The sequence below is a fragment of the Glycine soja genome, chromosome 19 (assembly GCF_004193775.1).
Source record: "Glycine soja cultivar W05 chromosome 19, ASM419377v2, whole genome shotgun sequence".
NCBI classification, from domain to species: Eukaryota; Viridiplantae; Streptophyta; class Magnoliopsida; order Fabales; family Fabaceae; genus Glycine; species Glycine soja.
The window spans coordinates 35404825-35420002 of NC_041020.1; the positions used below are offsets into that span (position 1 = coordinate 35404825).

The following is a 15178-nucleotide window of genomic DNA, read 5'->3' on the forward strand; positions in this document are numbered from 1 at the left end:
AGAGTATTGTTTCATTCAGAGTTATAGTTTCATTTTTCTCTTTAGGTATTCTCTTCAATCTTTATATAAGCATCAAAGGTCATATATTTGTTGTGTATTCATGCCCTTGTAATTCTTCTTGTTCTAATTGTGCATTAAATTCATGGGAGCTTTGGCATTAACTGTTTTTGACATGTCCACTTTTCAACAGGAGAGAGAAAAGGTAGGTGTTTTTTCTTTCCTAAAAAAATATTGACACTATTTGAAAGTATGTACTCCTTTTTTGCATTTTCCTTTTTCAATTTTCTCACAGTATCTAACCTTATTGTTTAGAAATGCTTTTGATCAAAAGTTGTACTTATACTCAAAGATACTTTTCTTTCATTAAATGCTTGAAATTCAAACATTAAAGCATATTCAAAAAAACAAAGCCAATATCAAGAGCAGTTGAATCTTAGCATTCGAAACATAGAAAATGAGGTTTATTTTTCCTCAAATGAAGAAAACTTCAGTGTTTGTAAAAGATGAAGTGTAAGTTTCCTTAAGGTGTTGGACGAAAAAAACAAAGGATTGAACATTGAAATTTTCATAAAAAAAACGTTAGACGCATATTCAATAACTTAGTGTGCTGGACACTATTTCTTATGAGAGAACTGAACAAAAGTCCACTTATGCACACACAAGCTCACTTGAAACACTTTTTCACATCTAAGTTCAAAACATTATACCTTTATACACATTGAGCACATTTAATAACCTACATAACTTATTGAAACTCATAATCCATCAAACTTTAATATCTTTGTGTTAGGGTTGATTGAATAAAATTCTTAAAAGGATGTTTAGTTTTAATTTTATTTTTATTTCTTTCAATTAAGTATGATAATGCATCAAGAAAGGCTCATTTGGTGATGTCGAAAGTATAGAATTGACAAAAAGATGAACAGGAGAAATAAGAATAATTGATGTCAAAAAGAAAATATTTGACATGATGGATTGATCAACATCTTCATGATGATTAAGATGATTCGAAAGAAAGATTGTCGATAATGTTAAATCGAACAATCAAAGCAAAAATTATTGGAGTAGTTAACGATGATTCAAGTTCAAAAAGAAACGTCGAATAGGTGGTGCCATCTGAAACAAAGGATAGAGTTCAAGGACACGCGTTGCAACCAATTATGAAGACCGGTTGTTTGTATTTTCTATATATAGGCAAGAATGTATTCTATTTATTTGGTTATGAACATTTAGATACTTGTTGTATACCAACTTTGTTGCACTTATGACTTTTTGGTTCTACGGAAACATGTATGCTTTTGCCTATTTCTTTTATTTTTGATTTTGATCCTCATCTATTTCTACTTTCTATGACTCCTCCTTTGATAACACATTCTTCTATCTATAACTTATTCTTCTTTCTATAATCCTTTCTTTATTGATTTCGATTATATATGTTTTGTTTTGTGTTGTAACAAACATACTAATGTGCTGGTAAATGTTGTCGATCTAAGTATTATTTTACATGTGTTTACAAAAAGTATTTACATTTGTGAGAATAAATTATTATAATCCAAATACTTGTTTTATACTTGTTATAAAGTTTATTCTCATAATATGTTTATAAGATAAACTTTGTTAAATTGAAAATCTTAGATTGCTAGTTTAAAAACAAAGAACCCAGTAAGTATTTTGGTTTAGTATAATTAGTCCTATTATCAAATTCTTATTTGTTGATTTATAGTTTTTCAAACCTTATACCAAATTTTTTATCAACAAATTAGCACGCCAAGTGTGACTAATGTTGCCAAAGAATGTAAAAACAAATGAGTTTTAACATACGTGTATGATTCTAAGAAGTGGACGTGTAAAAATGTCTAGTTTCAATGTCAATTCATCTAAAACAAAATCATTACACAACCTTTAGTCACACAATCAGCAATTATGCAATCCCTCATGACACAAGTGGTGGTTTTAGAAATCGTCGCTACTCAATCACCGTACAATCAAATAACTGACATAATAAGGATACATGTTGGAGTGTTGTCTTCACCATAGACTTTGTCGGGAACTTTAGGGATGCTTGTAGGGGTCCCTTTGTCTCAAATAACTGACATAATATGTGGCATGATCTCTATCCTACCCTCTAAGTATGTTGATCAATATCATGCTTGTCAAGATGAGGAAAACTTCACAAAAGAAGATTACTGTGGGGGAGATTTTGAGCCCAAGATTTTTTGGGTCACACAAGTATCATTAATTACTCTTGAAAAAAATTATGCTAATTTCAACCCACCCACTCGTGAGATGAAGTTTCATCTAAAACCTTTGATCATAACTGCCAGAGTGGAAGGTATAAAAGTTAACAAGATATTGATCGACAAAGGTGCTGCTATCAATATTTTATCGATCACTATGCTTAAAAGGTTTGAGAAGTTAGTAGAGGATCTTATTCCTCATAATGATCTAGCTTCTGATTATAGTGGGAAAGCATCATGGTCCTAAGGAATGATTGCGCTAGATCTCATGGTTGGTAGTAGGTGAAGACCAACTATTTTCATTGTTGTTTCATCACAAGCAAGTTTCAACATGCTACTGGGTCGAGAATTGATCCATGTAGTAGAAATAATACCATCAACTATTCACCAAAAACATTTCTTTTGGAATAAGGAAGGTGTTAGAGATAGGGGGAGCAACATGAAGATCAAGACAAAGAAGAGTTTTAAATTTTACATGTCCAACTCCATATTGAGTGACATTTGTATTGTTTGTTGCTTATTATCCTTAGTTTATCTGTGTGTACTTTATGCATCATCATATAGAAGTAGGAAAATAGTTTCCTATATAAGAAACATCTTTAATGCTATATAACTCATTGGTTTAATCGATTACCATTGTGTGTAATCGATTACGTAAGTCTTGGAGAACTTTCAGAGAGATCATAGCTCTGGTTTAATCGATTATCATATATTCATAATCGATTACATAGTTCATATTAAGATCATGTCGATTTTTTTAAGTCTCTGGTTTAATTGATTACGAGAATATAGTAATCGATTACATCGTTCATAAAAGTGTTCCTAGAAGTGATCAGGAATACTTTAATCGATTAAATCAAGAGTGTAATCGATTACATTGTTCTTGAATGTTTTCCAGAATTGGGAAAGAACATTTTAATCGATTAAATGGGAAATATAGTGAATTACTTTCATGAAATAATCAATTACATTGTCAATTTAATCAATTATAGGTGGTTATAACTATTTTTTTCTATATATACCCACCTTGTGTTCTCACTTTTAAGAGAGAAGAAAGCGAACTTTTACAACTCACACAAGCTTCAGTTTTCGTTTCTTGGAGATTTCTAAAGCAAAGTTTCTTTGAAGGTTATGTGATTAGTGATTTGTAAACACACTTGAGATCAAGAGAGGTCCATTCAATCAAGTCTTTTGTTGTTGCATTTGAATGTAAAGGTTGTATCTTTCCATGATTTTGTTTCATATTCTTTTTACACATCGTTATAGAATGTTTTACTGCATGTTAGAATATGCGTATCTAGTTTGAAGCTAAGAGTAGGTTTTTCTTAGGCTTAGATTCACTAAGGACCCTAGGGTTGGGTGCCTAAGTTTCATTTTCTAGGTAGAATTTGAAATTGGTTGTAATTTCTTATAAAACTCACATTGCATAATAAAAATCTAATTTAGGTTGAATTAGATAATTTGATTGGCTTATCTAGAAATAGAGAGTGAACTAGTATAAATCTTTTTCTCTATCTTCTTTTAAACTATCATATCTCTCTATTGCATACTTTATCAATTTGCTAAGTTTCAAAGATATTTCAAATTGATGCACTTTAACAAAAAGGAACTAGGTTTGGGTGATTGATTCAATATTGTTTTAAAAGAAAGTTGTGATGCAATTCTTTGGGCAAAAAAAGTTTTAAAACTCTATTTTTTGACGATTTAATTTTACACCAATTCACCCTCCTCTTGGTTTGATTAGTCCCATTATCTTTTTTAGAAGGTAGCCTAGAGGTGGTGAATCACGACCATTTGAGTTATGAGTCATGCTACATTTTAGTGGTTGCAAAGCATGAGAAAATAATGGCCTTGACAACCCCATTTGAGATAGAGGATGCATATTATGTTAATCGAAGATATGGGAATCCTCAATTGTTTTGTTAGAATCCTGAGACGGGTTACCATTTGACTTCTTTGGCTGAAGGAGAAGCAACCTTGCATACGTCTCAATGAACAACAAAAAATCATATTCGAGCTTCCTAGCACAAATTTTGGCTTACATGGTTGAAAAGAAGATAGAGACGGCTTCACTAGCCATGAAAAAGAAAATTGATATTGATTTCAATGTAAATAATGAAAGAGTCAATACTAAAGTCGATCTAATTGAGAAGATTGATACTAAGGTTAGTCTAAAAGAAGAAATGATTGATACTGAAGTCGATCGAATATTGAAGATTGATAATTAGGTCAATTTAAAAGAAGCAATGGTCGATATTGAAGTCGATCAAACACTGAAGAATGATACTGAGGTCAGTCGACAAGAAGTAATCGATACTAAAGTCGATAAAAAAATCACGAGTTGATATTGAAATCAGTCAAGTCAAGCAACAAGAGGTCAGTGACTCCCAATTCAAAGCTACAAAACTAGATTGTATATATGATGACTCCAATCTTGATTTCGAGAAGCCATCATCTCAAGTCATGAAGAAATTGGAAGTGCAAGATCCATTAGAAAAAGTAAATCTTGGGGATGAAGTGAATCAAAAGCAAACTTATGTAAGTAAATTAATAGACGACAAGTTACAAAAGAGGATTATAGCTCCTCTTCACAAGTTCAAAGACTGTTTTGTGTGGCATTAAGGCAAATTGTCAGGGTTAAGAAAAGATTTAGTCAAGCATAGATTGCCCATTTGAGAAGGAAAGAAACCAATAAACTAAGCTCCTCAGAGATTTGCACCTTATGTGGTTTCGAAAATTAAGGTAGAGTTGAAAGATTGTTAAATGCAAAATTCATTCGCACCGCCAGGTATGTACATTGAATTTCGAACATAGTTCCTACTATAAAGAAAAGTGACAAAATATGTGTGTATTGATTTTTGAGATTTAAATGATGCCTAGGGGCATTGAGAACTTATGAATGAGTTCTGATGCCTTTTAGTTAAGAAAATGCTAGTGCTACTTACTAAAGAGCTATGAACTTATTTTTCCACGATTTAATAAGGGATTTCATGCAAGTATATATTGATGATGTTGTTATTAAATCACAACCAAAAATTGATCATATTGAGCATTTGAAACTTTCATTTGAAAGAATGAGATAACATGGTTTATAAATAAATCCTCTAAAATGTGCTTTTGGAGTTTTTGTAGGGGAGTTTTTAGGCTTTGTCATCCATAAGAAAGGGATTGAAATGGATAAGAACAAAACTAAGGTTGTACTAGAAACATCACCTCCTCGAAACAAAAAGGAACTGCAATCTTTGTTGGGTAAGGTGAACTTCTTGTGAAGATTTATTTCTAACTTATCAAGGAAAACTAAAGTTTTTTCATCTTTGCTCAGATTAAAGGATGAAAGTGATTTCAAGTGGGATAACATTCATCAAAAGGAATTTGAAGAGATTAAGCAAACTTTGGCTAATTCACCCATCATGACTCCACAATCAGAGGCAGAATATTTCAACATCAAAATCTACTATTGCAAGTGTCTTGACTCAGGTCAACGATCATAGAATCAAGAGTCTTGTTTACTATTTGAGTAGAATTCTAAATGACATAGAGACTAGATATAGTTCTATCGAGAAACTATGTCTTTGTTTGTATTATTCGTGTGTTAAGTTGAAGTATTACATTAAGTCATTTAATGTAATAGTACTTTCTTATAGTAATATAATAAAATACATGCTGTCAAAATCTATCATGCATAATCGAATAGGTAAATGGTCCTTAGCGTTAGTAGAATTCTCATTGACAATTACCCCTTTAAAGTCAATCAAAGGTCAAATAGTGATTGATTTTCTTGTTAATCATACTTTTTTGGAAGTTCAAGAATGTAATATGATCAAATTGAAACCTTGGATGCTTTATTTTGATGGTTCAAATCATGCAGGAGTTTTGGAGTGGTGATCATTTCACCAAAAAATATGCCAACAAAGTTTCTATTTCAGATAAAAGCTTCTTGTTTGAACAATGAGACTGAATATGAAGCCTTAATTGCAGGATTGGAAACTTTGGTTTCACTAGGAGCAAAAAATGTTGATTCAAGGAGATTCTAAACTAGTGATAAAACAATTAACTCGAGAATATAAATGTGTCAGTGTTAATTAAATTAAGTATTTTAGTTAAGTATTTTAGTTAAGTGACTGTTTTGTGGCAATTTTTTTTTATTCTCATAATAAGTTTATAAGATAGACTTTGTTAGATTGAAAATCTCTGAAAGAACCCATTAAGTATTTTGGTTTAGTATAATTAATCCTATTATCAAATTCTTATTTGTTGATTTATAGTTTTTCGAACCTAATACCAAAATTCTCTATCAACACTTTGTTTATGAGATTTTTGAGTGGTTAGATATCTTCCATGTCTTTGGATTATATGTGCATGATGAGCACTTTATGTGCTCAATTAGCACTATATGTGCATAAGGAAACACTTTATGGACATGGTGAGCACTATATGTGCACAAAGAGAACTTCATGTGTATGAAATACTAAAGAACTTTTTGTGCATGATGAGCACTTTGTGTGCACAAGGAAGCACTTTATATGAATGAGGAACTCTTCGTGTGCACAAGAAAGGACTTTATGTGCACAATGAATAGTTTATGTGCATAATGAGCATTGTATGTGCACAAGAAAGCATCTTGTGTGCACAAGGAACACTTTGTGTGCATGATGGCATTTTATTGCATGTATCATGTACTACCAAATAAGAGATTAGTAAAATGAATGAACTAGAAGTAGGGGCATTAGTCAAGAGATGTAATGGATATTATGATTATATTTTTTAGTGTCAATGAGTATATCTATGAGTGATGTTTTGTTGAATTGATTTTTGAACTAAATGCACTATATACTTGCTTATGTGTTGTATGATTGTTTGTGTGCTCTCTTATAATGTCTAATGTATAGAAATATGCCTTACTCCTTGCTTATTGCCATTTCATTTTCTAAAGGCTATGTACATCATTAAATCTGTTGGTGGATGAGGAGGCATGTAGAGGCACTAGTATGAGTGACAGTGAAAAGGATTTCCCTCACTATTCTCCATTCTTCCATGATCAAGACAAGCCATATTATCCAAAAGATTTCCCCTCAAGTCACTAAGGGTTATAAGTTGAGCTAGTAATCTCATTGGGAGACTAAGGTTGTTTTGTTATTATAGGTTGGTTATGTTGATGTTTTGTTTTGATGTTATATTTGTATGTTGTGTGTAGGCTCCATTAGGCCAGGTATTTGACTTATTCTTTTGGTTCCACAAGTCTGTGTGTGTATGACAAACACTTGCATTAGCCTATTATGGATAACTTGGTACTTTCAAGCTTTTGAGATGTGTGTGAAGTACATTAGCAAGCTATACATTAGGTATATTTTAAAAAATCATAATTATAGTTTGCTAACATACTTATTCTAAAAGAAGTTCAAATATTTGCTAACACACACATACACATGTGCTAACCCGATGAATGAGATTTGATTCTCGACTTGAAAATGGAGTTGCAACTCGAAGTACTACTTTACTCTCAAATGGGTCAACCCGATGAGATGAAGATTTATTAGGTGTCAAATAAGAAGTCTCAAATATCTCCCAATTATAAAAATATGGACAAAAATCATTTTAACATCATTTCAACCAAGTTTTACACACATCTTGTCTTATTCACATTTTAAATGCCACAAAAAATTTACTTGGCATTTTTCACACTTTAAAAAGTTGTATTTTAATCACCTATCAATCATGTGGAAGGTTAAGGTATTAATCTTGGTTAAATGCATAATTAAAGGACAAAAGTACTCATGCCAAGCAACATTTGATGCTGAAAATTAAGACTAACATTGCATTGCCTACAACTCCCACCATCAATTCCTAGTATTTTAAGTCAAACAATGATATTTGGACACTCCATCAACACCTCTCATTTCTCTTTACTACTTTTATTTAATGGAACTAAACAATTGAACGATATTTAGTAAAAAAAATATTTGAAATATGCAAAACTACAATAGAATTAATGCAACAAGTGTAGTATTTAAAAGTGCATAAGCATAAATAATAAAATTGAATTGTTTATTTAACATGTGTTATTCACTCAATTTGATTATCACAAGTGTGAAAATAGAGATATAAATAATTGTCAAAGAGTGTAACACATTTTTCTAAATTTTTTTTTATCCAATTAACGCCACAATTTTATCTTAAATGTAATTGTTTTTATTTAATAGAATTGAAATATTGAGAAATGCTTACCAACAATATGTTTGAAATATGCAAAATTACAATATAATTAATATATCAAGCATAATATTTAATCAATTTTATTTACCTAATGTGAATTTTTCAAGTATGAAAAAAGGCACAGACAATTATGAAAAAATATGACAAATTTTACTTGATTTTTTTTTTTACCCAACTAATGCTATAATTTTATCTTGAATGTTATTGTCTTTATTTAATGAAAATGAACAATTGAGTAACATATACTAAGAATATGTTTAAATATATGCAAAATCACATGATTAATACATAAAAAATTGAAGTGAAATATTTAACTCGTGCTATTCACTCAATATGATTTGCTAAAGTATAAAAATAGGCGCAACCAATTTTCAGTGTGACATAAAATAAAAATACAAATCTCTCTAATACAATAATACATCATAAACAATGTGAGTATGTTTACTTACAATTTTATTAATATCCAATGTGATTTTTCCAATCATAAAAATATATATAGATTTCTTGTCAACAATGCCATAGATAATATTAATAATATTATTAAAATGATTAAATTAAATATTATTTGTATTAATAATTAACAATACTACTCTTGTTCTATATATAAGAAACAAATATTTAATTTATCAAGACTAATAAAAGTATAAAACTAGTTAAATTAGTTCATTTTAATTAATAGGCTTAAATAACTTTTAGGTTCTTGATATATACTTGTTTTTTTATTTGAATCCCTAATAATTTTTTTTCATTATTCTGAATTCTTAATATATTAAAAATTTTGTTTCAAGTCTTTACCTTCAATTGAGTGATGACGTGATATCATCTCAACGGTTGATATATATTGAAAGAGATGTTGAGATGAAGGTTTAATTAGCTGCCAGATAAAATGCCTTAAATATCTCCTAGTTGTAAAAAAAAAGTGTGGACGAAAATCATTTTAACATGGTTTCAACCAAGTTTTACACACATCTTGTTTTATTTACATTTTAAACGCTGCAAAAAATTTACTTAGCATTTTTCATGCTTTAAAAAGTTGTATTTTAATCACCTATCAACCATGTAGAAGGTTAAGGTATTGATCTTGGTTACAGGCAAAATTAAAGGACAAGAGTGCCATATCACTCATGCCAAGCAAGTTTGGTACTAAAAATTAAAACTAACATTGCATTGGCTACCACTGTAGTCCCACAATCAATGTATTTTAAGTCAAACAATGATATTTGGACACTCCATCAACACCTCTCATTTCACTTTTTTTTTTCTTCCTATTACATCATATCACTTATCATATTTATATTCTCTCCCTAAGTATTAACTAGCATTTGAGGTGTCCAAATATAGTTTGAATTTGAGCTGTAGCATAATTAATGAAATGGGAAATGTGAACATTGGACAGAAGGAACGCGTAAAACTGATAAATAGTTTACCACACCAACCCAATCTTCACTGTCATATTAACAATAAATAATGGTTTACAAGAGATCACATACACTTATGAAGGAAAAAATCAGAAAGAAAAGAATACAGCTTTTCACTGGCCCATTGAAAAGAAGAAAAGAAAAATAGAGGGGGGGGGGGGGGGATACAACTGCTCTTTTTACACTTAGGAAGCAGCTGGCCCTATTCTCTGGTATGCACTTAGGGAAAAATCATAAAGCAAATATATAATGCACAAATGTAATATATAATATATGATACGTAACAATTTAAGACAACAATACCTTTTTTTTTTTTATTTTGTTGATTTGAATAATTGACTTCCAAGAGTCACAGTTGGAGTTCCTTCTCCCATGACTGTTGTCAAGTTCATTTCCTTCTCTAGGATCCGATCAAGTTCCATTTCCACATAGCTCATGGCAGGTCGCCTCTCACTTGAAGGATCTAAGCATCTAATTATGAGCAAGATGTACTCTTCCATTCCTTCAGCTGTAAAACTACTCTCCAATCTCCGATCAATGATGTAAGACATCATGCCACGGTCTTGATTGCTTAGTACCTTTATTATCGAGAAGAAAAAGCGAGCAAAAAATCAATCACATAGCAGCAAATGGACTTTACATACAAGATTAGTCCAAAGCACATCATGAAAAGTAGATATGACGCACTTTCAACTTGTGCCCCCAAAACCAAATTGTGTGAATGTCACCTTGCATCTAAGATGTTAGAAAATAGAGTATAAAGTACATCGGCTAATTTTATTGACTTTTACATTAATTATCTTAAAAGTCATCCCTAACATGATTTTAGATTGGTCGTCTTTAACGGTTACAAAGTGATCATACATAGAAACTAAACTCTAGAAAATAATCACATACCCATTCAACCAGATTTTGATTAGAGTCCGGAAATGGTGGTTCTATTGCTTCTTTCCCACTTAACAATTCCAGCAAAAATACCCCAAAGCTGTATACATCGCTCTTTTCAGAAAATCGTCTGAACTCTCTCACCCTGCAAGGCATGGTGTGCAAAAATAAACGCATGCATAACCAGGACAACACAAATCATTCATGAGCTTTAGGGCAATATATTACTCTGATGCAAGGAATATTTCATCTGTTGCCACTTGAGAAGAGGAGCCTGCAATGTCAACTCTCCCCAAAAAATTGCGAAGTCCAGCATCCGCCACCTTAGCAATGAAGTTTTCATCCACAAGAACATTAGTGGTTTTGAAATTCTTATGCACTAAACGGGGACTCAAAGAGTGAAGATGAGCCAAACCTGCATAGAATAGTATGAATGAGCTTTTGAAAATCAGGAACAAGTTCCTCGTGGCTTTATGCATAGAGAAGGTACTACCAAATAACTGAAAGTTTTAGAATGGCTTACAAAAAAATTTGTGGGATCCATTAAGATACTTGGGTATTTTATCTAAAAGAGAAGAAAACTGATACCAGGAAAGCCACAAATGCTCACTGATTTTGCAAAGGATCACCTTTAGCTGCACCTTGAGCTATTGAAAGTCTATGCTTGAATTCTAGCTTCTCTTGCGGGTTTTGACCGGCACCTGCAAAGGAAAACCAAAGTCACAACCATGAGCATTTAGAAAGGACTCGTTTAGCTAAAACAAGACACAAGAAATTTTTGAAATGTAGTATAATGCAACTTAGTTTTGCGTGCATGCAACAAACATGAAGCACATAGTAACAGAACTATTGTTATCAGTTATAACTATGAATAATCTGAATAGAGATAAAATTGATAATGAAGTTTTTCTGATATACAGAAATTTACCATACAAGTGACTGGAGACGCTTCCATTAGGCACATATTCGTATATAAGAAACTGCAGATTGTTCTCCTGGCAGTAGCCTAAAAGACTGACAAGATTCCGATGGTGAATAGATGAGAGATAGTGTACCTAACGTAAGAGTCATGTTAAATCAAAGCAAGCGAATGAACCATAAGGGATACAAGTATTTAAGACTATATAATGTTTGCAATTGCCAGTCACACAAGAAGAAGTGAGATAGAAATGCTGATTATGCTCACATATAATTGTAAAGACTTTATTCAGACATGAGTGAACACATTTGAGTGAATTAATGGGCAAAGAAAGATTCATCTTTCTGAATCAAATGATAGATGAAGCTAAATGGCATTTCCCATAGAACTCTACTCTAAATTCTGAAGCAGAAACAGACAAGGGTCAGAAGAAGGACTTGAGAAGTAAGATATAGAGAGAAAGAGGGCATCCTTTTAAAATTGCATGAAACAGATCAAGGAAAACAATTTTAGAGACTAATCAGTAATCATCTCTAAAGAAATTCATCAAGTACTTATATGGAGTATCCAGCATCTGTCACTGTTTCGCAGGCAAGGGCATGACAAGTCACTTCACATCAATGCTTCATTCTCATAGCATCTCATACAATTAAGTTTTAGAGCATGAAACTGGGTATTACCTCATCAACAAATTCCTGACTAGCAAGTCCACGGCGTTTTTTGATAGCTACAAGCATCCCATCTTGAAGTAAACCCTTGTATACCTCCCCAAATTTCCCTTCCCCAATCAAATTCTTGTCACTGAAATTTTTTGTGGCCAGAGATAGTTCTTCCATCTCAAATCGCCTAGTATCTCGTATAGGCAACTCAATTGCACCATGTCTTCCCACTGCATGTAATGGAATTTATTTGTATCACTTCAGGAAAATTATTCATCACAGAATATGTATGTTTATGTTTATCTAATACATGCATGTGAGATGTTTGTTACCTTGAGAAGGATCAGAGGACCCTGTCTCTGAAGTCCTAGAAACATTCCTTTGGCGAGACAAACAAAACCATATAAGTATTATAGCAATCCCTACCAATGCCACGGCTCCTGCAGCTCCTCCAAATAATGCTGCAAGAGTACTTGACATCTGGTGTGGGAATCCCTTCACTTATGCTGTACAAATTTATATGAACTATTATTATACATGAAACCTGGAGTCCAAAGAACAGCAAAAGATCACAATCTGTGAAGTTTGAATGTAATGTGCTTCAAAAGAAAGAAGATATAGATACAGTTAAGAATGTGAAAACTTAAGAACAATAAGTGACTTAGAGTTCAAACATAATGGAATGTTGACACAAAATTGCAAAGGACAGGACTTAGCAAAAGGCATGCAGTTAAGAATGCAAGTAGATAAACTAAATAAAAATGATTATAATGATAATGCTGGACAAAAAGAAGAGTATATCCAGTAGGGTTGCTAGTGAAATTGATAATTAGTGCTAGGCTAATGTCAGTAGCAAAAATTGGAACAATTTTAGGAAACCCAGCAAAATGCATGCATGTGCTCTAAATGTCATGCAGACTGATAAAATTGGATCTTGCCTAATAACATTGCATCTGCTCTTCACATAGCTGAAATCTAAAAATATAAATAAATAAGTAAAACAAAGGCAGAGTGGAATGGAAGGAACAACAAATAGAATAAAGTGGGTTACTTTTTGTCAAATCTCCAGACCTATATCACAAGATAAATAATGAGGCAGGATCTCAGAAAGCCTGAGCTTCATTTACCAATGACACTTTGAAGAAGCTTCCAATGCCACTCACGGAAATCAAGATTGACCCACAAACCCCCTCCTCCTTCCCTCATATGAACCAATTCTCCACCCTCTCAACACAAATCTGACAACAACCAAACCAAGATGTTCTAGGATTCCACACAAGATGCAAATGTGGAAAGTGGGGTTCAAAATCAAAACCAAAGAAAGAAAAAAGACCCTTCAGATCAGGATTGAAGTCTCAGTTGGCTTGGCTCCAGAGACAAGGTCAAGGGCTGATATGAATATGCTCTTTGAAAGGTAGAGGCACTCTGTAAGCAATGAAAACCCAGAAGTAAAACTAAAACCTCTCTATCTTCGTTGTACTTTTTATTAATTTTATTGATAGAAAAAAATACTCCTTTTTTTTCTCTCTCTCTTTCTCTCAGAAGCGTATCATCGTTGGATAGTGGATACAGACAATGCCGACAGAAAGTGACCTTGCGCCGACAGACACAACACACTATCAGGTTTATTACCACCTCCACCAAACACCCCAATTCAAAATCATCACCATAAATATACCCATAGTAGTAGTATATATATATGTATGTACATGTAAACAAAAACAAGGGACCCTTTATATTCTTTTGATTGATGGTTCCACTCCAGCTGAAGGGAAATTCAATTCAAGCTGACTAAAATTGAAGCACAAGACAGAGAGAGGGGAATGCAGTTAAGAGAGAGAAATCAAGAGAGAGTGTGACAGAAAGACAGAGAGAGAGGGGCAAAAAAATAATCTTTTTTTTAAAAAAAAATTGTGGGCTGTAGAGTGGCATAATTGTTGTCTGGTACCGCAAGTTGAATGGGATTTTATTTTTCTGTGTCGTGTACAGGGCATCTAAGCTGTAACAGATTCACACTGCTGCAACAGCACAAACAGAGAAAGAAAAAAAAAAGAAGGGAGAGTCAGGAGACACAGTACATTGCAAGAGTAAAATCACTGAGATCATGTATCTTCGTTTTATTTTCACTTTTCACATGCACAAACACAAATAGGACACGACACAATGCCAACTAGATCAAACCGACACAGGTTGTTTCAATTTAACCAGTAATCAATCTTGAGTGATAAGCATCCTAAGTATACAATTGTATTAAGTATTTTGTATAGTTCTATTTCTACCTAACTCGAACATAATTGTCTTCATATTTCATATGCACAAACACAAATATGACACAACACTACCATCATTAGAGTGGTAGATCATCAATACGAGGTTATTCTTACTTAACCAACTGATCTCAAGTTAGTGTCCTAAACATACGGCTGCCTTAAATATTCAAAAGTGATCTTATCGAACGTAATTGTCTTTGGTAAAATGATACATGTGAATTTGTATAAAATAAAATACAATACCAAAGGGTGAGATGGAGATTCAAAGTTGTGGCTTGTTCTTTGTGGGGTTGTTGTGCCCCACCAGACAGCTATATTGACGTTGCTCCTACTGAGTATTTTTTATATGTGTGTATAATATAATATAAAGGATTATGTTAGTCCGATAAGTGAATGAAATTTAGGACAAAAAGCAAGGAATATGTAACGGCAAACTCTACGGTTCTGCCACTTTAAGCTTTTGTTTATTCCCGTTTCTAACAGCAACACTTCTTCCGATTCTCATCAATTAATTATTCTTTAATATCATTTGTTCTTTGTCATTGCAATGGAAACATATATTATATGATGGGGTGAT

At 32.4% G+C, this 15178-nt stretch overlaps 1 protein-coding gene across 5 annotated transcripts; it reads right to left on the reverse strand.

Annotated features, from left to right (window-relative positions):
* Window positions 1-9862: 9862 nt before the first annotated feature.
* On the reverse strand, window positions 9863-14503 carry LOC114397992 (probable receptor-like protein kinase At1g30570). Of its 5 annotated transcripts, none has more exons than XM_028360094.1 (8): window positions 13459-14503; window positions 12664-12837; window positions 12353-12561; window positions 11682-11808; window positions 11383-11454; window positions 10982-11168; window positions 10766-10898; window positions 9863-10446 (listed from the first exon to the last, which is right to left on the reverse strand). In XM_028360094.1, exons 2-8 carry the CDS (start codon window positions 12809-12811, stop codon window positions 10183-10185), a joined length of 1140 nt encoding a protein of 379 aa, XP_028215895.1. In that variant the 5' UTR covers window positions 12812-12837; window positions 13459-14503; the 3' UTR covers window positions 9863-10182. The 5 variants fall into 5 exon arrangements, with proteins under 5 accessions (XP_028215895.1, XP_028215893.1, XP_028215894.1 ...); XM_028360092.1 differs by having other exon boundaries at window positions 12664-12875; XM_028360093.1 differs by having other exon boundaries at window positions 13403-14503.
* Window positions 14504-15178: the final 675 nt, after the last annotated feature.

Coding starts and splice junctions, on each gene's coding strand:
- LOC114397992 (XM_028360094.1), bottom strand. CDS start 12,811: ATGTCAAGTACTCTTGCAGCATTATTTGGAGGAGCTGCAGGAGCCGTG. Junction 11,169..11,382: donor AGCTCAAGGTGCAGCTAAAG/GTGATCCTTTGC, acceptor TATTCTATGCAG/GTTTGGCTCATCTTCACTCT. Junction 10,447..10,765: donor ATCAAAATCTGGTTGAATGG/GTATGTGATTAT, acceptor TCGATAATAAAG/GTACTAAGCAATCAAGACCG.